At 43.2% G+C, this 26,281-nt stretch overlaps 1 protein-coding gene across 1 annotated transcript in view; it reads left to right on the top strand.

Annotated features, from left to right (window-relative positions):
- The window catches only part of Frem2 (FRAS1 related extracellular matrix 2), a 126,202-nt gene that overhangs the window by 9,926 nt on the left and 89,995 nt on the right, over positions 1-26,281 (top strand). The window contains exon 2 of the mRNA XM_041659196.1: positions 199-288. Coding sequence (XP_041515130.1) covers positions 199-288 — 90 coding nt within the window. The remainder of the gene's footprint in view (positions 1-198; positions 289-26,281) is intronic.

Raw genomic sequence — 26,281 nt, forward strand, 5'->3', positions numbered from 1 at the left:
TCTGTTTCTCTGTGCAGGATCATATTTCTGCAGGACAGCTGGTATTAGGGTATGGAGATAGAGAAGTAAAGCAACGTTCCCCCGAAAGGGGATCTAAACATGGTTTCAGAAACTCAATAGCCAATAGGATTTACTGTAGGCACAAGCTGTCTGTTTTGATACAGTAATTAATCACCTTGCCCTTTGATTGCTTTTCAGCTGACATTGATGACCTGAAAATATGTTATGTATTGAGAGAGAGAGCGAATGCCACGAGTGATCTGTTCCATTTCACGGTGGAAGACGACGGTAAGCATTCCACTCTCTGGGCGGTGAAATCGGGAGGCCTTTTCATAATTATTTATTTATTTATTTATTTTGGTTGTTCTTGGACTACATTGCTGCAAGGAATCTTTAGCGGATGTTACTTTGTGCCCATATGCTTTTATGCAGAGTGAATCCTGTGTCTGCTATAGAAGGTCTGGTCATCTCAATCAGACAGAACTCTGTCCTTTAGTGGATACCGGGAAAGGTTGTGTTGTTTCTGTCTTGTGGTTTCTAAGAGTGACGGTGGCAGGAAGAGAGGTGAAGAAGGAGAGTTCTGTATGAACAGGGTACCTCTGCCCTGTTCACACTACTTAGGTAGCAGGAAGATGCTGAAATCTGGCCGTGCTCTGTACCTGCCCTGGTGAGTCTTTTCCCAAACAGGATCCCCTTGGGTGCTGGCTCTACTCAACCAGAACTCTGTAATAAATAAACATGGCCTCATGGCCCCTGTTTCAGGGTATATACTGATCTGAGCTTGGGGGAATCTTTGTGAGTTGGTCTAGCTAAAAGCTTTCCTTGGCCAAGTTTGAAGAACACTGTAGAAACTAGTGTGCGTCTTTCTATAAGTCTCCTAGACAAGAAGCTTTATTACCACCACCCACCCTCAGGCCTGCTCAGGTACCCTTCTGCTCCCAGTTGTCTTCCTTCTCACCCTGCAAACACAGACCTGGAAACATCTAGCCACTTCTAGATTGAGGATAAAGATGTTTTTTGTTGTTGGGTGTCCTCGTGGAAAGCCACGGAGTATCACCAAGTATTTGAACAGGACGCAGGCAGTTCTAAGAAAGAAGCCAACATGCTAGAGAGAATATGGAGAGCAGAACTCCCTCAGACTAGGTCTGAGTCTGCTTCCTTGTGACACTTTTAAAATACGTCCTACTGACTGTCAGGTTGTCTCCCTCAAAAAGAGGTGCTTCTCGCCCTCCGCATGCACTGAGGCATAAAATGCTCTTGCTTAAAACTTCAGCAGATTCAGCATGACCAGGTGTCTGAAAGCGATGTCTATTTCGTGCATGCCAAAGAGGCCGAAGAAGGTTTCCCAACATGGGCAGAGTTATTTGATTCCTCCTTCAAATCCGAGGCTTAACATAGCTAATGCCTGTGTTTGAAAGGAACCAAATCATAGTTTAGTATTTGACGTACTGGCAAAGGAATCTCAGGAAGGAGCAAAGTCCAAACCATCCGACAAAGCCAAAGCCATCTCCTTCCCGAAGCCTGCTGCTCAAAGGCCAAACTCTGCCGAAAGAAATGGCAAAATAAGACCTGAGGTGATCGAATAGTGATTTCAGGTAAAAGGTTTGTCTTTAGAACAAGTGAACAAGTCTCAATAAAAAAAAAAAAAAAAAAAGCTTTTTTTAAAATTGCAAAAACATTAAAAATCCCGTGGCTTGCTGCTAGAGGGATGGCTCAGCAGTTGAGAACACCACTGGCTCTGGCAGAGGACTCGGGTTGGGTTCCCAGCACCCACAGGACAGCTCACAACCATCTGTAACTCCAGTTCCAGGAGATCCAATGCCCTCCTTGGGTCCTTCTGACCACCTTGGGCACTGCACACATGATCACATACACCACAAGTACAAGCAAAACACTCATACACATGAAATAAAAATAAATCCTTTAAAAAAAATACCACGGCCTTTACTTTTAAAATGTTTCTCCACATTTCTATATACACCTATAATTATTATCCTACTATTCCACACATTTTCTTGCTGGGTGGGACGGAAAGATTACGCGAAAGTTGTATTCAAGCTTTGGAAAGCATTGCATTGTCTATCGTATCTCAACATGGTGAGTTAGGATGTGTGGTTAAAGAGGTCAGGTTTATATTTAGGTTGCTGAAAGTGTGGTGGGAGTTTCTGGAGATGATCTTTGTGGTTTTGAAATTGGGAATGAAATCATCCCAGGAGTTCCTTTTGGGCTTCATTTTACATGGACAGAATATCTTAGAGATATCCGTCTGTGCCTTCCTCTCCACAGGTGTACCATTACCTGCACGGCTCAGCTAGATCCTGGCAAAGGGCCATTAAGCAGAATGTATATTACAGCAGGACCTCCCTGATCTAATAAAAGTTTCTTTTGACAGAATAAACAGCAATCTACAAGACCGAAAAAAATAGAAAGTTGTATGTGTGTCTTAGAACTGAATTCACCGATTTTTAAGCTGGGTTGTTGTTGTTGTTGTTGTTTTATTTGCTTTTTTGAGACAGGGTTTCTCTGTGTAGCAGTCCTAACTGTCCTGGAACTCACTCTTGCAGACACACAGAGATTTGCCTGCCTCTGCCTCCCAAGTGCTGGAATTAAAGGCGTGTGCCACCACCACCCAACTTAAGAAGGGTTTGATGTTATCTTGCAAAGGGTCTAACATTTGGATGAAGTATTCAGTTCTGCTGAGACATACAAATTGTTAGCCATAATGATCCTCTACTTTATACGAAGAGGATACGTGCACCTTTAAGTCACCTACGAAGTGTGTAAACAGCTTCCAGTATCTCACATCTGGGCAGCTGTCAGATACCACTGCACAAGATTAGGAACTTTCAGTGTTCAAGCCTCTTTCCAACTTGCTGAAGTCATCTTTTTCAAGCCCACAGGATTGTATTTAGAATGGTGACTAGCGACGCACATTCCCAGGACAAACATAATCCTTAGATCTTTCGAAAAACAAGATATTAGAGCCAGGCAGTGTTTGTGCACACCCCTAATCCCAGTACTTGGGAGGCAGAGGCAGGTGGATCTCTTGAGTTTGAGGCCAACCTGGTCTACAGAGTGAGTTCCAGAACAGCCAAGGCTACACAGAGAAACTCTGTCTCAAAGTAACTAAATAAATAGAGTATTACTTCATGTCAAGGATTAAGAAATGGTTGGAGGGCTGGAGAGATGGCTCAGTGGTTGAGAGCATTGCCTGCTCTTCCAAAGGTCCTGAGTTCATTTCCCAGCAACCACATTGGTGGCTCATAACCATCTGTAATGAGATCTGGTGCCCTCTTCTGGCCTTCAGGTATACACAGAGACAGAACATTGTATACATAATAAATAAATATTAAAAAAAAAAAAAGAAATGGTTGGAAGCAGAAGCCTTGCTTCTGATTAGTCATGTTTGGTTAGAACTTGGTGGGTCACAGGATTCTCCTCTTGCGATGTGGTCATGAATAGGGGACCATTCACCATTCGAGGGATGGTTTTTGGGACACCCTCTTTGCATTGGAGTTTGGAGCACAACTTAAAATTGTAAAGAGAAATAAGCATTTTTCTACATGATGTACTGTAGAACATACAAAGCACACGAAGTCCTTAGATCTCAGAGATCTCACAGGAGGCTTCAACCCTTCTGAATGATTTAATGTCGCCCACACAATTTTGCTCTCACCACATCTGAGCTTAGCACAACAACAGCAAAGTAGCATTGCTATTTGGAAGAAAATGAAACTGAGTCTCAGAAATGAGCAACCAGCCTCTTCAAGTGGTCCAAGTAGGAAAACAGGGGCTGAACTGATGAAGCCCATGTTCTTCCACTCTACACTGAAAACCCATGACGTCCCCAACAGTTGCTGATCTGCCGAAGAAAGCAGACTCCCTGTCCTCGGTTCTGTATACTGAACTTTCAGGGCGAGTGGTGGTGGTGCACGCTTTTAGTCTCAGCACTCAGGAGGCAGGAACAGGCAGATCTCTGTGAGTTCAAGGCCAGCCTGGTCTACAGAGCAGGTTCCAGAATAGCTTTGGCAACAGAGAGAAACCCTGTTGCAAAAAACAAAAGCAAAACAACAACAACAGCAAAATAGAATCAGAATACTGTCTGCCTACAGAGTGTCTTCTAGATTAATTTTTATTCTAAAACACTTCCTATGTCCTACGGTTCTCCACTTTGTAGTCTTTTCCCCTGATACTGTGGTTTAATTGTTAATACTATGAGGTAGTTTCATATAAAAGTCATTTAGGGGCCTTTGTAATTTTCTCTCCAAGGGACTACTCTACCGTTTATTGTGATATGAATGCCGGTTTCAAGTAATTATTTTAACTACGTCCCACCCTCAGCCCTAATGACTGCTAATCTGCCCTCAGCACCAGCTCAAATGTCACTTCCTCCCCAAATCTGTTCCCTGTACCATGCGTGGGAAGTTAGCCACGGCCTTCTTGGTGCTTTATATTCCTAACTTTACCTACAATAGGAATGCCTATTGTGCCAGTTAGGTTACGGTGAGGGTCTCCATCAATACAGAAAGAACACCTTCATCTCAGGATGTAAACTTTTGTCCCAGGACCTCCTCAGAGATAAACATACGGCACATACAGGACCAGTGTTAAAATGGATGCAGCCACAAATGAAGGTCAAGCACTTTTCTGTGCAAGGATCGGTTAAACAGTATCCAAAGGGGCATTTCTATAGCTGTTTCCGGGGGAACCTTCTGTAAGAACGTTCTCTGATCCCAGCTTTAACTTAAATCCCTATGGCACCAACAAGGATTCTTAGTTAAGCCTCCACGTTTGTAAGCATGCAAAACCAAGCACTGTAGACGGTGCTTTGGAATCTTTAGTGAAATGGACTTAAGATCAGAAAGAGACCCAGTTTAGAGTTCTTGTTACTATTCTTAAAGAAGCATTTTGGGGGGGGGAGGGGGAGCAGTTTTTGGTATATTGTATAAACAATTCCACAACTTCAAATTTAAAGAGATATAAGCATTTTTGACATTACTGAATTTTTAAAGCCAGACCATAATTTTTGGCAAGTTCTTTTCTGCGTTGGTCACCCGTCTTTATTTTGAGGGGACAGGAGATTTCTAGAGAAATAGAAAGCTGTCTTCATGTAAAGGATGCCCAGGACTCATTTGAAAGATGTTGTGTCTTTTTTTTTTTTTTTTTTGGTTTTTCGAGACAGGGTTTCTCTGTGGCTTTGGAGCCTGTCCTGGAACTAGCTCTGTAGACCAGGCTGGGCTCGAACTCACAGAGATCCGCCTGCCTCTGCCTCCCGAGTGCTGGGATTAAAGGCGTGCGCCACCATCGCCCGGCTGTGTCTTTTTTTTTTAACTTACTTTTATTGTTGTTTGTTTGTTTGTTTTAAGTTTCAAAGACTCAGTCACTGATCTGAGATGGTCTTGGAGGAAAACGGGGATTCTGGGGGTTGCATCAGACTCATGCTTCACTACTGAACTACATCTCCCTAGGATGTTTCTCGATGAACTTAGGATTTGGCTATGTGAACAGCTGGCTTGATAAGCGATGTGAGAGGATTCTTACTTTTATTCTTTATGAAACTGGTTTGGGTTTGGCACTTCCTCATCCAAGTTCTCATGTGTCCCAGGCTTGCCATCTAACTCTGCTCTGCCTGCCCCTCCTGGCACTGGAATGGAACAGCAGACATAATATTGATCTGTGTTGACTATTACAGTGTGTCTGGTCCACAGCCAGGTCATTTGCTATGTTGTGGCTGTCTTTGACTTTATGGTGGCCAAATTCCCGTCCGCCCGGATCTTTAATTCATCACTGAAAGATATAAATAGCGCCTTCAGCTAGTGCAGGAAGTCACGGTCATTTCTGTCTATGAAAGATCAGTTAAGGTCAAGGCTTTCAAGTTCTTATTCAACATGTGACAAACTAAATACTCAAATACAAAACGGTCTTGGGAACCGTTTTCATTCTAGACAGAAGGAACGATGAGTCTTGACTTGAATCTGGCTGTTACGTCAAGATTGGAGGCAAAGTAGTTACTGATAATTAGCTTGAATTATCTTGAATTTAGAGAAAGGGCTAAAAAATATAAGTACAGAATGCGGGAAAATGAAGATTGTGAGAACAAGCGTTGAAAGATCACCCTGACATTGAGCTGAGAGGAAAAGAAAGGTTTGCAGGAAGTCAAGTCACTGGCTGAGGACAGAGACAAAGGAAGGGTGGCAGAGCCAGGACCTTAACTACAATATGGTGAAGTGATATCAAGACTGAAGGCTTTAAACATGGACAGGATACAGGCTCCACTGGAGTACAGAACTTGGGAAGGACATTGGCTATGGTGGCTATGGTCTGTAATTCCTGCTTTATTCTTTGAGCAGTTAGAATAGTTCCAGTCATCAAAGTCCATCTCTGGTGAGTTATCGTCTTCAAGGTGTGGCTCTAACAATACACCTGCTTAGTCTCCGTAGAAGAAGCTACTCTTTTGGTGCAAAAAAAAAATGCAATTCAAATTTTAGCAGATGTCTTTACATTCATCCCCAAGGTCCACGTCATATTAATACACGCTTGGTTTTATTCCAGTTGTTATTTTCCTTACATCATAAAATCACTGGCAGAGATTGAATTCCTACAGAGAGACTTAACATGAACCCATATTTACCCCCAAAGAAGTAATAGTCTCTATAAAAGCTAAATCTTTCTATCACAGGTAATTAAAAATGCCATAATATCAAATCAAATATTTATTTGTAGTACATGTTCTAAAACTCAGTGCTATCTTATCCTATGTCTTGTAAATTTGTTCTGTGTGACTGAGACAAAGGGAAGGCTGTTTCCCATAGTCAAATTTACAGTTCTAATAAGCTTTATTCTGTATTTTGTAGAGTCAAATAAATGAAACCAAGAAACCAAGTGTGATATAGGAGAAAGGTCAGAATTTCTGTGGTTAAACTTATTTGCAATAAAGAGAGTTGATGTGATATTTCCCTCTGTATGCTGTGACTACCATTGATTAATAAAGAAACTGCTTTGGACTTATAGAATGGCAGAACTTAGTTAGGCAGGTAAAACTAAACTGAATGCTAAGAGGAAGAAGGCAGAGTCAGAGAGAAGCCATGGAGCTACTGCCAGCAAGCAAAGCCCATTCTGAAAAATGCGGCTAAACTTTGTTTTTTAGCCTGTGATAGGGAAAAAGAGTAGAGGTAGGTGGGGAAAACTAAACTGAATGCTGGGAGAAAGGAGATAGAGTCAGGGAGAAGCCATGTAGCCCCACCAGAGACAGACGCTGGGAACTTTACCCGGTAAGCCACAGGCATGTGATGATACACAGGTTAAATTAAGATATAAGTGTTAGCCAATAAGAATCTAGAGCTAATGGGACAAGCAATGTTTTAAATAATATAGTTTTTGTGTGATTATTTTGGAGCTGCCGGGCAGCCAGGAAACAAACAGCCCTCCTTCCAACAGAGAGTCTTTATTTATTTGTTGAATCACTCAACAAGTTCTTTTTACATTCCCAGGATGCTTCAGGTAGGAATGTGGGAAAACAGCAATATATATATAAATATAAACATATATACTATAGTATAAAAATAAATAAATAAATAAGTATGATGATTGATGGCCTTAACCTTAGATCAATCCCAAGAGTTAAGCAATAGACAGAACATTCTGGAGTTTATGAGCTAGAAATGCAGCTGGGAGGAAATGTCTCTGCAAGGTGATTATTTGAATGTAGGCTTAGGATGAGCCACATGTGGCATGGAGTTGAGAGGGTCAGGCATGTGGGTACACACCTTTAATACCAGCATTTGGGAGACGGAGGCAGACAAATCCCTGCAAGTTCGAGGCCAGCCTGATCTACACAGTGAGTTCCAGACCAGCCAGGGCTATGAAGAGACAGACACCCTGTCTCAAAACAAATCAAGACCCAGAGACAAGAGGTTAGCCATCCCACAATTTTGAGTCTAAATGCAAAGCACCTCTTGTTGGTTCATTGAAGAGGAAGGAAGGAGTGGGATGTGAGCATAATTCCTGGCGTCACATGGAGCATGACAGTGCTGTGCACCAAGATGGAGTGGACTGGAAGGCCCTGATACAGAATCGAGGTTGACACTCGGGTGGTTTGGGCATACTGACTATGAAAAGCCCTATTTCTCTGAAGTCTGTGTACAGAAGGCTAGCCTTTGATTCTGCTTCTCTGCCTCATCTAGCCATCTTAGAAATAGGAGTCATAACAAATGTTGGTAGGGACCCTTTCCTTCACCAAAGATCTGACCCTGAGCCAAGCACCTCCCGCTTGCCTGGTCTCGGTTGCAATTATAAAGGGGCTGGGGGTTGAATAGTGAGCAGCTAATGGCGCTCTTTCAAAGATTGAGTAAAAATGCACAGAACGATTGCCGTTTGTACATCTCAGTTCCCGGGAGGAATTTCAGGGAGGTGCTTCTGTCCAGCTGTTGTCCCTTCCCTGAGGACTTGGAGAGCTTCTGACTCCTCCATTTCTCCTCTCTTCCCTACTTCCCCCTTCTCTCTTAGTTCTGTTTTTGTTTGTTGAGGCAAGATGTCATTATGTAGCCCATGCTGGTCATGGTCCTCCCTGCTCAGCCTCCTTAGTGCTGGCATTTACAGGAGCATGTCACACTCATGGTCCTCCCCCCTCAGCCTCCCTAGTGCTGGGATTTACAGGAGCATGTCACACTCATGGTCCTCCCTGCTCAGCCTCCCTAGTGCTGGGATTTACAGGAGCATGTCACACTCATGGTCCTCCCTGCTCAGCCTCCCTGGTGCTGGCATTTACAGGAGCATGTCACACTCATGGTCCTCCCCCACTCAGTCTCCCTAGTGCTGGGATTTACAGGAGCATGTCACACTCATGGTCCTCCCCCACTCAGTCTCCCTAGTGCTGGGATTTACAGGAGCATGTCACACTCATGGTCCTCCCCCCTCAGCCTCCCTAGTGCTGGGATTTACAGGAGCATGTCACACTCATGGTCCTCCCCCACTCAGTCTCCCTAGTGCTGGGATTTACAGGATCATGCCCACACCCAAAGTATCTCTCTTTTCTTTGTAATCATCTTCACGTGTCTCTGCTTCTGCACTTTTCTTGTTTCCTTCTCTTCTTCCTTCCCTTCTGCCTTTGCCATGGCAACTGTCTTTACAGTTTGACCTGCACCTTATGACTGACGGGTGAGGGATCTACAGACATGAAGACTGGAAGGTGATAAACTTCTCTTCAGTGCAGAGGGCAGAACCTACGGATGCTTCAGAACCACTTTGCAAGGTGTCAGTGATCTAAGATTTCCCCGTGTTTAGATAGCAGAGATATACAATTTATATCTCTTAGCTCTGTTAACTTGTTTGGTTTTTCCTTTCCTACAGCTGGGAATATACATTTTATATGACTGAAAGATAAAGAGAGTAACTTGATTTTGTTAAAACTGGGTCTCCTTAAACAGCTATATTTAGCAAATGTTCAGTCAAAGGATAGTTTTATATGGACATTTCTGGTATATGATAACATTCTATATTTATTCAGCTCTTCAAATCATCTAATTGTGCTTCATGTGTATACACACATGCACACGCACACACATTGCTGTAGCCACTGTAGTGACAGATATTAGTGAAGATTGTAAAGGAAAGGCCACATAAATAAATGTACAATTGAGAATATTCATGAATACAAACAGTGAGAAGAACACAGTCTAGGAAACTCTCCTAAGGTTATTGAGAGGCGAGTGCCGTGTACGCTTGCGTGTACTCAGCACCTTCCTTCAAAAGCCAAGCGTTGCCTCTGAAATGATTTATAGTCTAAGGTGCCCTTTGACCCCTTGTAATGAGCATTGAAATAATTATTTTCCTTATATTAGAGGAGAACTTTGTAGTATTTAAAATATTGTAAACCTGAGGCTTTTGTAAGCAAAGACTGGGAAATAAATGAATTTTACTTATCATTTACAGTGATAAAGATTTTACCTTCTAGATGTGAAAGCCATGTGTCTCTGAAATCCCAGCGAGGTCAGAGATGCAAAATGACTACATAATCCTCAGTGCAGATAAGGGATAAGAAGATGTGCTGAGCATGAACCTGGGGGAAATAGGAATGAATAACACACGCACATAGAACATCGGTGACTTTGTCCTTTCTGTGTACACAGAGACTGATTTCTTAAGTGCATTTCCTTAGGACTAAAATATTTATGTAAAGGAGAAAGAAATTTTTACCATCAGCATTCAGTTTTGGAACAGATACGATAAATTTACTAAAATTATTAATTTACTAATTTGTCTCTGACTTTGATAATTTAAAAAAACACTTGCGAAGTGGCTGTATATAAGCAATCTTTTAATGTTAGGAAAGCCAGCGTACCTTCAGCTGATTTACATATAGAATCCTGACAATGTTGCCAGGGGAACTTTCCAGAATGAATTATTCAGCTATAGCTAATTACCATTTAATAAAAAAGATGGTATACTAGTTTTAGTATCATTTGAACAAAGAAACTTAAAAAAAAAAAGGCTGAGAGATAATTACAGAGCTATGTTTAGTTTTTTTTTTTTAAAGTAGTTCTTTGTTCTTAATGTTAAGTTTGATCTAAGCTTGGAAAATAACACCCTTCACGCCACCTTGGATGAAGGAACCCTGGCGACAATTCTCTTAGTCCCACTCTGGCAACATTCCTTCAGATGGAGGGCCCTTGCTCCTCACTCCTGTGCCGGATCCTTGAGCAAAGAAGGCCATCCTGTCTTGTTCATACCACCTTCTCCCTCTGACTCCGCTTAGGCAGCTGTGAGTCGTTCAGCACATTGAAAAGAGTGTTTCACGGGATGGTCAGGAAAGCTGCTTCAGAAAGTGAAGAGAAAGCCTTGAAGCTAGTCAGAGGACTTTAGAAATCCAGGGGGCAGGAGAGAGCCATCTTGTGTTCCTATAATTCTCTTCCTTTTGTGCAGAAATGGCTGAAAATTGAGGTCGTATCATTGTGGCCATAAAACATGGAAAACCACATTTGAGAAATTGTTTTATCAAACCTTTTCTTACTGTCTGGACCTCAAAGTCATTTTGGCGCACTATCCATATCCACCTTGGCCCTAAATCCAGGCAGTTTTACCTAGCCTTTGATTTCTGACGAGCTCCACCCACACTTAATGCCCTGGCTGCTCTTTCCATTATGAGCATAACCAAGTAGGTGTAAACTGCTTAAAATAATGGCTGGTACAAAGTAGGTGTAGTTGGCATTTTCTTTGAGTCACCAACCAGCTCCCAAATAAGTACACGGAGACGTATTATTAATTATGAATGCCTGACCTTAGCTTAGGCATATCCCACTAGCTCTTTTAACTTAATATAACCTGTTTCTACACATCTATGTTTTTCCTCAGGGCTTTTTACCTTTCTTTCATTCTGTATGTTCTACTTTCCCTCTCCATGTCTGTCTGTCTGGCCCCTGGCATCTCTTTTCTTTCTCCTCCTGCCCCCATCAGCCTAAACTCCTCCTCCTCCTAACTCTCCCTGCCCTTAAGTCCCACCTATATCTCCTCTTAGGTTATTGGCTAATCATCTTTTTTTTAGACCAATCAGGTGCCTTGGGCAGGCAAGTAAAACAGTCAGTGCTCTGTCTTATCATGGGGCTAGGTCCATTCTCAACTCTCCTAAGGTTATGGCCTCCAAACTGCTTTTTTGTTTGTTTGTTTGTTTTTGTTGTTTTTCAAGACAGGGTTTCTCTGTGTAACCCTGGCTGTCCTGAAACTCACCTGTAGACCACACAGGCCTTGAACTCATAGAAATCTTCCTGCCTCTGACTCCCAAGTGCTGGGATTAAAGGCGTGCACTACCACCATCTGGCTCCAAATTGTTTTTTTTTTTTTTAAAGATTTATTTATTTATTATGTATTCTGCCTCCATGTATGCCCGCATGCCAGAAGAGGATACCAGATCTCATTACAGATGGTTGTGAGCCACCATGTGGTTGCTGGGAATTGAACTCAGTATCTCTGGAAGAACAGTCAGTGCTCTTAACCACCGAGCCATCTCTCCAGCCCCCTCCAAATTGTTTTTAACTTTACACTACGAGAGAGATTTTCATACAGCCAGTATCTGTATGAAATGTATACATAAAGTCAAGCTGGAAATCACATTCAGAGCCAATAAACTGGACATATGGATGGCTGTAAACCACCACGTGGGTATTGGGATTTGAACCTATGTCCTCTAGAAGGGTACTCTTTACTGATGAGCCTTCGCCCGAGTCCCACCTTTGCATGGACTTTTATGTTGGCGTCAAGCTGTGTCTCACTTTTTAAGAACTTCTCTTCTGACTTGTGTATGTCTGTGTACATGTATGGGGGAAAGGCATTTGCTTTTTGATGTCTCAGTATTTGTCCGTGCTACAGCTTCTTTAAGCTGGCTGCTGTAATAAACATATGCGTATGTTCCAGACCCCACTGAGAAGGGAATGAGTTGTCCCCTCATCTTAATGGATTGATTTTGCCCCCTTACCCCACATCCCTCTGCCTTCTGTCAGCAGCTGTTGCATGCCTCTTCTCGATGTCTACCTCAGACCACTCTGCACCTGGTAAGAATAAACATGTATGAGAAAAATCAGAATGTCACTCGAGTGACACGGGATACCTAGTCATGTAGCATGGAAACAAAGATCATACTGGCAGACACAATGGGGACCAGAAAAGCATTTTGTAGAAGAGAAGTTCCCAAGTAAACAAGGACCCTAAATAATATGATATAAAGTAAAAGTCTCTGGGAATAAACTCCGTTTAAAAGCTGTTCACTTTTGTGGGTCTCTATTGATCTTAAGTTGATGACACAGTAGTTGTATTAATATCTGTGTGACCATGATAAAGACCTTGTATGAGAACAGTTTTGGAACTGTAAATTGCTCGAGCGGGTTCTGCCATACCTAGTCCTTCCTCAAAGGTCATGTGATCGCCTTGACACTCTCTCTCTCTCTCTCTCTCTCTCTCTCTCTCTCTCACTTGTTCATTTGATTTCTGTTAACTACAGCCAATGAGCTCGCCTCTGGCTATTTCTCTGTGCTACGAGTTGTCTAGCACGGTTACTGTTTTCAACTAAAGAGTAGTACTTAAGCAGAATTGGCTCAGCCTGCACCTACAGAGCCCCATCCCCACACTCTTAGGGAATGGCATTGTCATTCTGTGCCCTGGCATTGGACATTTTTAACACCGAACCTTTGTGTCTTCCTCCCCATCCTTCTCACACGCCCACTCCATTGACCGGGATAGGAATTCTCCCTGGTATCTGTTGTTTCCGGTCATCCCGACACACCTGGATGCACAGTTACACACTTGTGCACAGGATGGCACTACCACTGTCAAGAATTTAGGGCTGATCCCTAGGTGGTATGCAAGCAAGGGCAATGGTAGTAACTGAATTTCTATGACCCCAGAGTCATTGAGGAAACCTTTCAGATTCAAAACAGTTTAGTCCTTATCTTGATAACTGTAAATGTTTTCCTTGAAAAGTTTTTCATTTTATCACCTGAAAGGTGATTATGGTAAATTTTATCAATGGGATTCACTGGAAGTGTTCTTTTTTTCACAAATATGCATATTCATTATAGGGAGATACTAAATATAAAACTAAAATTAAAAACATACATCAACTTAATCTTAAAAACCAGGCAAAATCAAAATTATGTTTAGCAAAATATCTTTATTATGATTTTTTTCCCATATCATATGTTATCACCCCAAAAGGCGCTGTTTAATATAGTCTGTTCTAATGCCGAATTATTGAATTTCTTGGTACCTTTTGAACATTTTCTACATCAATGAATATAGATCAAGAGGGGGTTTGGGGTGTGTGTGTGTGTGTGTATGTGTGTGTGTGTTGGTGAGGCATGCTTGTGAGTGTGTCGGTGCCTGTATGTACCCGTGCACACACATACAGAAGCCAGAGAAGGCTGTCTTCTCTCCACCTTACTCCCCTGAGAAGTGTACTACCACTGAACTGGAAGTTGTCATTCTGGTGACATTGCTTGGCTAGTGAGCTCCCGGGATCCGCTTTTCTGTGCCATCCCACCCCAGTGCTGGGGTGACAGGCATGCACAGCCTTGCTTTTTCATCTGGGTTCTAGGGATTCCCACTCAGGTCTTCATGCTTGCACAGCCATCTCTGTCACCACTGAGCCATCTCCTCTGTCACCACTGAGCCATCTCCTCAGCCCGCCCCTCCCCCAGAGGTTTCTAATGATAAGTTTGTGATTCGCTACGTGGTGATATTCTGCAAAATACTTAAACAACTGCAGGCATTTTAAAAGAACTCTACATTCACATAAGAAAGCTTCCATACCTTCCTCTGCTGGGTGTGACTAATTATGGCACCCACTGCTCTACAGGGGAAGGATGTTTTGAAACCGCTCAAGTCTGTTCCGTCTTCTGTTGCTAACAGGTAGAATCTTGCTGCATTCCTGTGTGTGTGTGTGTGTGTGTTTTTTTTTTTCCAGCGTTGATAAGAACGAGATCCCATCTGCCCGTGCCTTCTCCTGATTATTAATAGAAAGAAGGTATAGTTTATAATGCCTTTTTGACCTTGGCATTCCTGGCATGCTTATTCAGAGCATTTGCCAGCTCTGAAGTCATTTTATATCCGCGTGTGATAAGTCCTGTGTAAACAGTGTTTCTTTAGTATGTGCTAATGGTTCCTATTCCACTGGTTTCGATTTCTTTTGCTGTTAAAAAGGAAAAAAAAAAAGACTTTGCAAATATTTCTTTTAAAAGATAATTCTAAGACAGGATTAGTGGGGCCTGCTTGTAATCCCAGCACCTGGGAGGCAGAAGCAGAAGGATCAGGAGTTCAGGGTCATCCTCAGGTATTTATGGAGTTCAAGGGCTACATAAGATTCTGATTTAAAAAAAAGAAAAACAAAACAAAACTCATGAGAGAGTGGGGAGAAAGTGGAGAGAGAGAGAGAGAGAGAACTTTATAATAATTAGTAATTACACGTGTCAAGGGTGGGTAGGGTGGAGACAGACAGGGATGCTCAGTCAACATTCCCATCATGGCGAGCACTTCACCCTAACAATTTAGCTGACCCAGTTTCTGGAACTTCAGCCGGTAGTTCTCCTGTGTTAAATGTAGATCACATTTTTTTTTTTTTACAAGTTGAAAGAGACAAACATATTTCTATGCTTGAGTTCTTTAAAGCTAAATTCCAGTGTCCCTAGAACTCAGAGAAGCAAAGCGGTGATGCCAGGGCCGTAGTCTCCTGGGGGAGCTGTGCAGCAATATAGCCTGACAGCCCACATTCACGGGTGCATTTGCCGTGTGTGACAAGTCGATTCTTATGGCAGAGGAGGGTTGAAATTTGTATCAGACCAGTGCTAATCTATAAGTCAAGTGTGTATGTGTGTGTCGCGGGGGGGGGGGGGGGTTGTAGCTCGTGGTTGTAGTTCAAGGTGGCCTAGAATTCATGATCCTCCTGCCTCTGTCTCCCAAACGCTGTGTTCACAGGCGTGTGCCTCATGCCTGGTCCGAAGGCAGTTAAACAGTAAGTTTTACGACAAAATGCGAACTGTGGTTGGCCAGGCTATGCATACTCCAGCCATAAAACAAGCTAGGAGGCTGCAGCGCGAAGGATGCCCACTAGTTCTCGCTCCAGTTTCTGGAAGTAGTCTCCGTCTTGGAACATGTTTTAGCGCTGATAGATCCAGTCATCTTGAGGAAACTTGCCAAGCTTAGTTTTGAAAACCATAAATTTGGCAGCATTTACTCCCATGTGTGAACGGAATAACTGCAAGTGTGTCACCTCCCAGAGGTACCCATGTTACTCCTGTCAGACGGAATGCCAGGAGTAACATAGACAATGCGTTTTTGTCCTGCTCGGGAGGAACTGATGCTCAGGGAGAGGGTGCGCACCACTCTGCAGGACTCCGCGTCACCTGGAGAGGTTGTGCATTTTCCTATCACCAGACAGTTCCAAGAACTGCAGCCTCTAGTGCCGTTGTTCTGATTTCTGCAGAGGCTCACACCTGAGGATGCCTTGACTCTTAGAGGAGACGTTAGGCTTGGGCTCTTGAACAATACTAAATGATTAGGACTTGGGGGATTTGGGGAGATGGGATGGATCGATGCATTTTGCATTGTGAAATGGCCATGAGTATTTGTGAGCCGGAAGAAGAACACCTTATTATGTATCTCAAGTTCCCCCCAAAGACTCATACAGTAAAGGTTTGTTCCCCACTGAGGTGCTACTGGGAAGTGGTAGACACGTTAAGAGGTAGGGGATAGCAGGATTAGTTTCTAGTCATTGGGAATGTGACCCTAAAGACTGGCTGACACCCCGGCCCTCCTCTTTTCTCATCCTGGTTGGGAAGTTTATGGGCTTCCTCTAATTTTATGCTCTTTCTCTGTTATTATGTCTCCAGTTCCAGGGGATCAGGCATCAGACGCACACATGGTACACATGCATACATGTAGGTAAAACACTCATACACATAAAATAAAACTTAAAAATGAAAACATCTAAGGTTGGAGAGATGGCTCAGTGGTCAAGGGCACTCCCTGCTCTCGCGGAGGACCTAGGATTAGTTCTCAGTTCCTGTTTGGTGTCTCACAATCATCTGCAACTCTAGTCTCAGAGTTCCCAACACCCTCTTCTGACCTCCACAGGCTCCTGCACACAATGTTGTGTGTACACACGCACAAACCCCTGCATGATACACATAGAACAGATGAACAATTAAAGATATCTTTTACTCCAGTTGCTGACTCCATGCTGTGCAGGATCTCACAGTGAAGCCTTGGAGTGGTCAGGAGCAAGGAGGAGACATGGGCATGCACCTCTGTTGTGGTGTGTGAGGGCAAAGCAAGGCAGAGAGAGTAGGTTGAAGCCTGGCTACTTTGAATAGTTTCTGCGGGCCTCAGGTGCAGGGCCAGGCTCTTGTCTGGTTGCTTGTCCTAGAGGTGACTTGGCAGAGAAGCTGATTCTAAAATGAAGGGCCGTCTATCAGAGGTGTGCTGTCAAGAGCAACACTTGCTATCTCTAGGAATTAGCCAGTCTTAGCCAGAGCAGGTTCTCCTGAGTTGGCATGGCTCCAAATGCCTGGGCAATCAGGAATACAGAAAATAGAACCAATCCTGGGGCCGAGGTAAGATCTGAAATGAAATCTCTCCTGGGGGAGATGGGTGGAGAAGGCTGAGCTGGTGGAAAAGAAGATTTTTTTTTTTTATTGTTCTTTTGTTTTCTCAAGAAGGAAAGACTGGCTGGGGGTGGGGGAGATGTCGACAAAGAAATAGCAGCTGCCTTTTCCATATCCATCCTGTTGCCCAAACCATTCCAGTGTATTGTTTTACTTCAGACAGACAGCTGTGGGTGGGGAAAATAAAAATATTTACCCACTACGCACATAATGAAATGACAGCCATGGCTACACCTTAATTTGCGATCTCATGGGTGTTTCCGAGGAGCTAAGTGGCGATTCCCTTAATCGGTAGAATGCCGCTAAGCTGCCGGGTATGTTAATTAAAACGGTTGGAATGAAAGGTGGTGATTGTCAGCCCTGATGGAGGAAGATCCTTTATTGACTTTAATTAACGTGCAGAAAAAGTATTGTTTTAATTCTTATTGAACATAGTTGTTAGGCCTTCAATACACTTTCAGCTGCACTTAACCAAGTATTTTCATCTGTTGCGAAAAGTATCTGAATCACAAGCATGAGGGTTTTGGGTTTGGAGTGAAGATGTACAACTCGTTGCTGTTCAGCTGGTAAAAGTAATTCTGAAGTTTTGTTGTCTTGTTCATTTTAAACATTGTAAAAATGCAGATCCGCTTTCTGCATTTGAGTATTTTCCTTATATAGATAAAAGGCATCATGAGTTGTGCAAGGACCATTTTCTATATAGACCTCAGCACCGAGGAAGCCCACTAAGCACCTAGTGAGTACAGGTCATCCATCCATCGGGGTGGCAGCTGACGTAGCTTCAGCCACCGATATATTCCAACACAGGCCCCGGGAGAGATCTGTTTCTTCAGCTTTCCTTCTCTTTTGCTTCTGACAATAATATTTTGTCATTTCACTGTATAATTTTAGGGACAGCAAAAGTCAATCACATTAGAGCTAGAAAGTTAATTTCATTCCCCTCTGATTATAATGGCAAATTAGCCTGAGCTTGTCTTTTGAGTGAGGTTGAAATGGCAGCTCGTTATGAAGCCACAGCATCTCTCAAACTTCCGGGCAGGTTTGCAGAACCACACAAGTGCCTATCTCAGAGATGGATGATCAATTTCTTGGATGAAGGAAATAAGGGCGGGTAAGAATTGAGTCTTTTTCTGTCCACCATCCAGCTCCCAAATGTTGACATGAAGACTTGTTATTAATTAGGAAAGCTCAGCCTATAGCTTAGGCTTATTCCCAACTAGCTCTTACAACTTAAATTAGCCCGTTTAGATCTACTTTCTATCTCATGGCACTACTTCTCTTCCTTCTTGCACCGTGTGTTTTCTCTCCATGTCTCCTGGCTTCGCCTGCATGCCTCTATTCCTCCTCCTCTTTCTTTCTCTACCTGAAAAATCCTGCCTCTACCTCCTTCTAGCTATTGGCCATTCAGCTTTTTATTACACCAATCACAGCCATATATCTTCACACAGTGTACAAATGTCCCACAACACAGTAGAGGTGGAAGGCATTGCTTAAGCATCTTCTTCAAAGGAGGGTGTGCACATTATATTCCCAAGACTTGGGAAGTTGAGGCAAGGGATTGACGTGAATTTGAGGCCAGCCTGGGATAAAGTAAGTTTAAAGTTAGCCTAGCTACAGAATGAGAACTTGTCTTCAATTTAATTTTCTGGGGCCAGAGAGATGGCTCAGTGGTTAAGACTACTGGCTGTTCTTCCAGAGGAACTGGGTTTAATTCCCAGCACCCACATGGTACCTCACAACCATCTGTAACGCAGTTCCTGGAACTTCAATCTGGCATCTGTGGGCACCAGGCACATGAGTGATGCACAAACGTACACACAGGCAAAAACACTCATACACATAAAATCAAAGTGTTTTTCTATGCATGTGCATAGAATATTGCTGTTTTAGCAAATTATTTTACTTATGAGATAATATCAAGATAAGAATATGTATGATCTTCCTAAGACGTGGGGCTGGATGACTGTCTAGAAACAGTGAGGTTTATACCAACTGCAAAGAAGTGTCCCCATTTGGTTTCTTAATTGTAGCATCCTCAGACTGTGAGGATTTCATCTAATTTTAATGCTTTTGGCTAAGTTACTGACTTAACCAGGAACTTAGGCAAGTTTCATATCTAGCATCTTAAGTCTTACTGAAATACTTGGATTTTAAGTCTCACTTAACTTTCTTTACCAATGAATACTAATGTAAAAGCCTGATTACTGTAACATGTACACCTGACAAGACTCTGCCGCTGACACACCAGGTATCAGTGTCAGGAGGAATCTGATTTCTATTTCTTTTTTTCAAGACAGTGTTTCTCTGTAGCTTTGGAGCCTGCCCTCAAACTCGCTCTTGTAGCCCAGGCTGTCCTCAAACTCAGAGATCTGCCTGCCTCTGCCTCCCGAGTGCTAGGGTTAAAGGCGTGCGCCACCACCGCCCAGCTGGAATCGGATTTCTCTGTGACAGTAAATTCTCTTCCACCTCGCAGACTGGAGTTGTGAAGAAGCACTCACTTCCAGAGGGATATCTTCTCTACAGAAGTAGGGTTTCACACCTGACAAAATATTGCCAGATTCCCATGGCACTGTAAAAGTAATGATTCTCTGGCTGTCGCAATGGCTCTGCTGGCGCGGGTGGCACTTGTTGGAAGCCTGACAACCTGAATTGGATCCCCAGAATCCACAGGGTGGAGAAGGAAAAAAAAAAGACTTCAGTCTCTATGGGGTCAAGAAATATATTCATAAAAATGTATTGCCTCGGGTGGAAGGAGAGCGCTGACCCCCCCAAGTTGTCCTCTGCCCCCCCACATGCACGGTTGATGCGTACACTCATGCACATACACACAGAAACATTAAATGTCATTCCGAGGCATGATTTTCGCAGACGCTAGTTGGATACATACCAACTTTTTTTTTTTTTTATGACTTTGCCGAAGGCTGACTGTGGTCCGTTATATAGCCAAGTTCATCCTTTTTTTTTTTTTATCACACTTGGGCCATTGTTCTTCTCGGAGATGTGTTGAGCATCTAAAATTGTGTTTCCTTTAAGTTCATGACGCTAGAGGAAGGGATGGATGGTCATACTGAGGTTGGGCAGTAGCATAGCATATCTTTATATTGCTTATTTTTATAGCATACCTTTATATTGCTATATTTAGCTTTATCCAGATGTAGACAAAGAGCAGCTCTTCATTTGAGGAATAGTCTACCTCTTGGTATAATTATTAGGAGTTATTAAGGGGGACTGCACCCAGAATGGCCAAAACTCTAGAAGCTGTTAAATAGACCAAGATCTTGTCGTCAGACATCTCCTCGGGCCACCGGCATGGCTGCAGTGTGAAGGGGTCTTTGCTGTAACTAGAAATTTCCAGTCCTCTGTTTGGCTGCCATGGTCTTCATATGACACGTTTGTTTAAAAAGTGGGGAGGGAGGGATTTGTTAACATGTGAACTCTTTTTAAAAATGATATCTCTTTCTGTTTATAAAGTGGTTCTGTCTGCTAACCATCATTCAGTGGTGAGACCTCAAATGGAATCCAAGAATTTAAATGTAAGGAATACACAGGGAATGTGAACAGGGCATCTGGGCAGTTCTTAAAGGCACTTATAGGCTCGACAGAGGGATTTCTTGCGTTCCTGCTGTTCTGCTGGTGTGAATCTGTACCCACTTCTGGGAGGAAGGAATGTTGGATGGCTGGAGTGTCTCATTAAAGCTTGGCACTTTTTTGGAAAGACTTGCAAGGAAAATGAGAAAGAATTACATCTGACCTGTTCTTTGGGCAGCCTACTCTCCCCTCCCACCTTCCCCCCAAACTATTATTTGCACCTCAGGTTTTGAGATAGGTTTATGGCTTCGCTGGTATAAGATGAAAATGCTTTTATCGAACTGTGATTTGTCATGTGGACAAGGCTCATTTTGTATGTGCAGATAAGATGGGAGATTCGGGAATATCATTGCATATTACAAAAGAGAACGGGCAAGCTCTTGAAGTTTTTGAACAGTAAAAACCTGTCACATGAACATGGTTATAAAAATGCTCTTGGGCCTGGGGAGGTGGCTCCGTGGGTAAAGTGTGTAAGGTGAGCACCTAAGTATCCAGAGCACACATAAAAGCCAGCATGGTGAGACACGCCTATAATCTCAGCGATCCTACAGCGAGCTGGGAGGCGGAGACAGACAAATCCCTGCAGCTCTCAGGCTAGCTAGCCTGGCACACACACACACAACCATGCATGATAAAGAGGTAATCCTACCTCAAACAAGGTAAAAGGTGAAGACCGAGACCTGAGGTTCTCCTGTGACCACCACATGTGCTCATGCCTACATTGCAACGCGCAAGTGCACTTACACACACACACACACACACACCTGCACCCCCCCACACACACCCACCCTCCCCCCCACACACACATGCCATATTCTTATGTAGCTTATTTCCTCCCATTTCTCAAGTGTATCTTTGCTCAGAGATTTTCACATATATGTGTGTTGGAAAATAGTTGATTATTGCCTAGAGATTCCATAGCTTTCTCTGTTGTCTTTAAATTCAAAGTCAAGGCTCACTAATGCCCAACCTCAGTCTTTTTTTTAACAACAACGATCCAAAATTCTAAAAAAAAAAAAAAAAAAAAAAAAGTCTCAAGAAAAGCACATAGGAAATCTTCGAAAAGTTTGTGTTAACATCTATAAAATGTTGCTGGTGCCGTAGCCGAAAAAGAATATATGCTTAACTGACTTTCCTTAGGGGCTGTTATAAACATTAAGTCAAGAAAATTATAATGGCTAACGGTGATGTTTTTAAGAGGTAAATGATTAAAGACTGCTCTCAGATAAATTGGCTTTTTAAAAGCACGTTGTTGGAAGATCCTTGATAATCTAAAATGTCCATAGAGAGAGCCAAGAAGCTAGGCACTTGATGAATGGGCTAGCTTGACAAAGGGCCTTTTATTTCATTACGGGAAAGGATTGGGTGGAAATATAATTTATTATCAAGTCAGACTATTCTGAGAGACAAGGACACTGACCATATTGTACACAAACCCAACCACGGAAACTGGGACAGTCCTGAACAAGTAGTAAACCTACAGATGATGGATTTTCACCAAGCCTGCCCATCTGAACTCATCCACATTAGCAATTACAAAATTAAATTATTAACACAAAAAAGTGGTCTTAGCCAACTCCATGAAAAACTAGCATACCTTTCAAACTTGCAGCAAAAGAAATTAATTGGAGACTAAAGCAACGCCACGATTGAAGAGTGATCCAAGGAGCTGAGTTTAAGGTCTCCTAGGAAGCAGAGGACTCTTAAGCCTCATTGCTTGGAGGTCCTATACCATCTGCCACTTCATGTTCAGTTAATCTGGTGACCACAAGAGAGAGGTGGGAAACAGCAGTGTGGAGTGTACATGATCCCTCTGCCTTTAGAACAACATTCTTAAATAAGTGATCTGGGCTTCTCCAAAATCCCGTTAGGCAAATGTAACCCAGTTCGGGTCTTCGGTGTCCCTTAAAGTTCAACCGAGCATCGTGTACTGTTGAAGATTTAAATGAAACTGCATATATAGACGGATCAAAGCTTGTCATTTCTGGTTCCATATGTTGCCAGATTACTAAATGGACTTTACTTCTCCATGGGTCCTGCTAATCAAACAGAAATTACCGCCCAAAGTGAAGCAATTATGAAAACTTGTGGCTCGTTTTTCCTTTTAAACCTCTCTCGTTATAACACACATTGTTTTCAAAGTGTGTTACATATGCCGTTCATAAGACTCTCTTAAGACCTTTGGGGGGCTTTACATTAGGCTCTGTGTGGTCCTTCATGATCAGCAAGATGGCACCCGTGTCGGGGAGGGTGTAGGTGGGAGGGTGCTTAGATACACAGCCCTTCTGCATGTCACCAATGCTCACTGTAGGAGGTGACGGAGAGCCTCACCAACTCGAGAGTGCACTGGTGGACAGAGAACACTGTCACACATGGATCTGAGAGCCCCACGGCTTGGAGGTGTCATGCCGGCTTGGAGGTGTCGTGCTGGTTTGGAAATAGTGAGACGGGTCACTGTGTTGCTGGGAAATTGTCCCAGTGACTAACGAAGATGTAACAGCTGCTGGAGGATGAGGGGGACAAAGCCAGAACAGAGCTTTGATGAGGACAATATGGTGGAAGCTTTGATGGGAACAATACAGGGCGAGCTTCATCAGCTTCCATTGCTGCTCTGTGAAATTCGATGATCTTGCCATTAGACAGAGGATGTCAGCAGGTGACAGAGAGAGCTGAGCTACATACAAGCCAATTAAGAGGATGATGTCTTAAAGGGTCTAAACTGGGCTGGGGAGATGGCTGGGTCAGTGAAGTGGTTTTGTCACGCAGACATGATGAGGATCTCAGTTTGAATCCCCAGGACCTGTTTTAAACGCTGGCATGGCTGGAACAGAAGTCTAATTACATATACAAATACATATGTAGATAGATAGTTCCAATCCTTTGTGTTACTGGTTTAAATTTTTATCCTTAGACTGTTAGTGTTGTCGAGTGAAATGACTTTGTGAGTAGAAGAACCTGCTGCCCTGCCTGACAACCTGAGTGTGGTCCCCAGGGCCCGCATAGCAGAGGGACAGATTCGACTCCCACAAATTCTGACTTCCACACTCAAATCAATTCCCGCACGTCGGGATGTAGCTACTGATGTACGCCTTTATTTGAATGTTAAAGTTATTCCAATATTAATTTAGTGATCCTTTAAATGTAACAATGGACTTATGTTAAACAACACTTTTATTTACAGTCAATAAAAATTGTAGGGCGTAGAAGATCACATGTTTAAAAATAGGTCTAATACCATGCTTCCTAGGAGACCGCTGGGCTCAGATCTGGTTCTGTTCCATCTGGTCATTTACCACTTGGGATGACCTGCGTTGAGAAACGAACCCTCACTGCTTTCCCTCCCATGAAGAATTCTATCTGTACTTAACTCTTAAAAAGTCAGAGTCACCTTTATTCATAAGATGTTAAAGTCATCCCAGTTTGCAACAATCCTCTCATTATAAATGTCCCTCTGACTTTAGAAGTCACGTGGCTCAGTTTAGATGAACAGAGACCCAGCGCAACAGCGTCATCCACCCAGTGATGTTTCTGGTTGCCAGTGAAGTCCCTGAAAAAGGGAACATACTTGTGCCCTTTGAACTTCTCTCTGATTATATCTATAGAAGGGGTAGCCACCCCGTTCTCGTTTCATTTCCGCTTTTATTCTTACTAGAAAAAAAAAATCATTTCTCAAAACAGTAATTACTTGCCATCCTCACAGCAGGAAATGGCAGCAAGATCTCTTTAAAACATGGGCTGGGAAAAAAAAAAAAAAAAAAAAAAAAAAAACATGGGCTGGGGAATGACTTAGGAGAACTTAGATGCCCGTGGCCATAAAGCTCTGTGTGCCATAATGAAGAGTCCAAAATGACGGGGGTTAGCCAGAGGCGGAGCAGATCTGAGGTGGACTCTGAGAGCTGCTGGGGCTCTGCTCCTTGGCGCTGCTCCAGACAGGGAAGCGTGAGGGGCTTTGAGAGCCCCGCCTCCTCTCTGGGAGCCCCGCCTCCCCTCTGAGAGCCCCGCCTCCTCTCTGAGAGCCCCGCCTCCTCTCTGAGAGCCCACCTGCACCCATGGCTCCCGGTGACTGGAAAAGGAGCAGCAGTCTGTACGCCTGGCTTCTTCGGACAGAGAGGAGCTTTCTTGGGAAAGCCGCTGTTGCCTGTGGTTCCTGGGTCAGACAGTGGTGGTCAGTGAAGGTTTCAAAAACACATGAAGTGTTTTTGAAGGTTTGCAATGAGCATTTGCAGTATTTGTGTGTGTATACTCACAAATGCACACAGCGGGAGGGGGAAGGGGAAAGAGGAAAAGAGAGAAAGAGACTGGGTGGGGGGATAGAGAGAGAAAAGGGAGAGAGGCTACTGTGCCCGGCTGTTTATTTAAGACATGGTTCTGTCTGTCCACTGTTAGATGTGCTACATAGCGTTATATGGCAATGCTATTTTGAGCATGAGGCTTATGGAAGAGGACAAACCACAGGTCTATGGTTAAGCCTCCCCTGTTAGAAAGACAAAATAAGAATCACTGGCTAATCCTAGTTAAAATAAACCATGCAAATCATCAGGGAAACACTCGTATAGATGATAACAAATATTCACTTGCTTTAGGAAAAAGCAGTAAGGCCCTTGGGGTTGCACAGACCTGGACCTCACTGACGAGCTGTCTGCTCTCGGTTTCCTTCCGTTTTCTCCCTCCACACTCATTTTCAGTGGTGTCTGCACTTCATCTCGCTGACTCTAGTGCTTTTACGGCTTTCTCGACTTGGACTTGATTTGCTTCCTTTTAGACTCAACTTCAACACGCTTTCCTTCTGGAGTGTTTGCCGCTGCCACAGAGGCCTCTGTGTGTGCTCTGCTCCTGCTGAAGGGAGTTCCAAGTGAGGTACACAGGTCTGGGCCCATCTGTCTCCTTCGTCTTGTTTCTTCCATCCCAACACAGCTCCTTAAGCCTTGCTTATGTTAAGGTAGTGGGAAAAAAAAGAAATAAGACAATTACTGAACTTCACTTTTGAACAATCAGGGACTGAAGAAATTCTCCAGATGTTTGAGTATTAGAAGTTTGGAGTACATATGGGTATGCATTCAATATATTAATCCATGTAATTCATATCGTTATATATTATAATCCATATAATCCCTTCACCAAAGACATCAAAAAGATTGAGGAACCATATCAGACTATTTCTATCCAACATCTAGGGCAAAGTACAGGCTGTTGTAAATGATCCGGCTTATGATCTATGTTTATATGTACAGTATGCAGTCTGGTTCGGGACTCTTAATTTGAAAGTTGGAACTAATAGTACATTTAAAGTAAATGACTTGAGAGTTTTCTAGAACACTGGACAGGATAACAATTCAATCAGTGTTTAGTGAGCACTAGATGTTCACTAAACATTGACTCCTGTTGAGAGGACATGGCGAGGCCTCTTCATGTTGCTTGGACCAGGATAGTTTGGGGGTGGTTTACATGGAGGTATCTGAGAAGCCAGAGTGGGAAGGTTAAGGGAGGTTCGTACATCTTCTCAGGTTTTATATATTCTTCTCAAGGCAGTGGGGAGTCGGGGAAGTGGT

The sequence above is a fragment of the Microtus oregoni genome, unplaced genomic scaffold, assembly GCF_018167655.1.
Source record: "Microtus oregoni isolate MIOR12 unplaced genomic scaffold, Mior012 000010F_ref0000083, whole genome shotgun sequence".
Classification (NCBI taxonomy): domain Eukaryota; kingdom Metazoa; phylum Chordata; class Mammalia; order Rodentia; family Cricetidae; genus Microtus; species Microtus oregoni.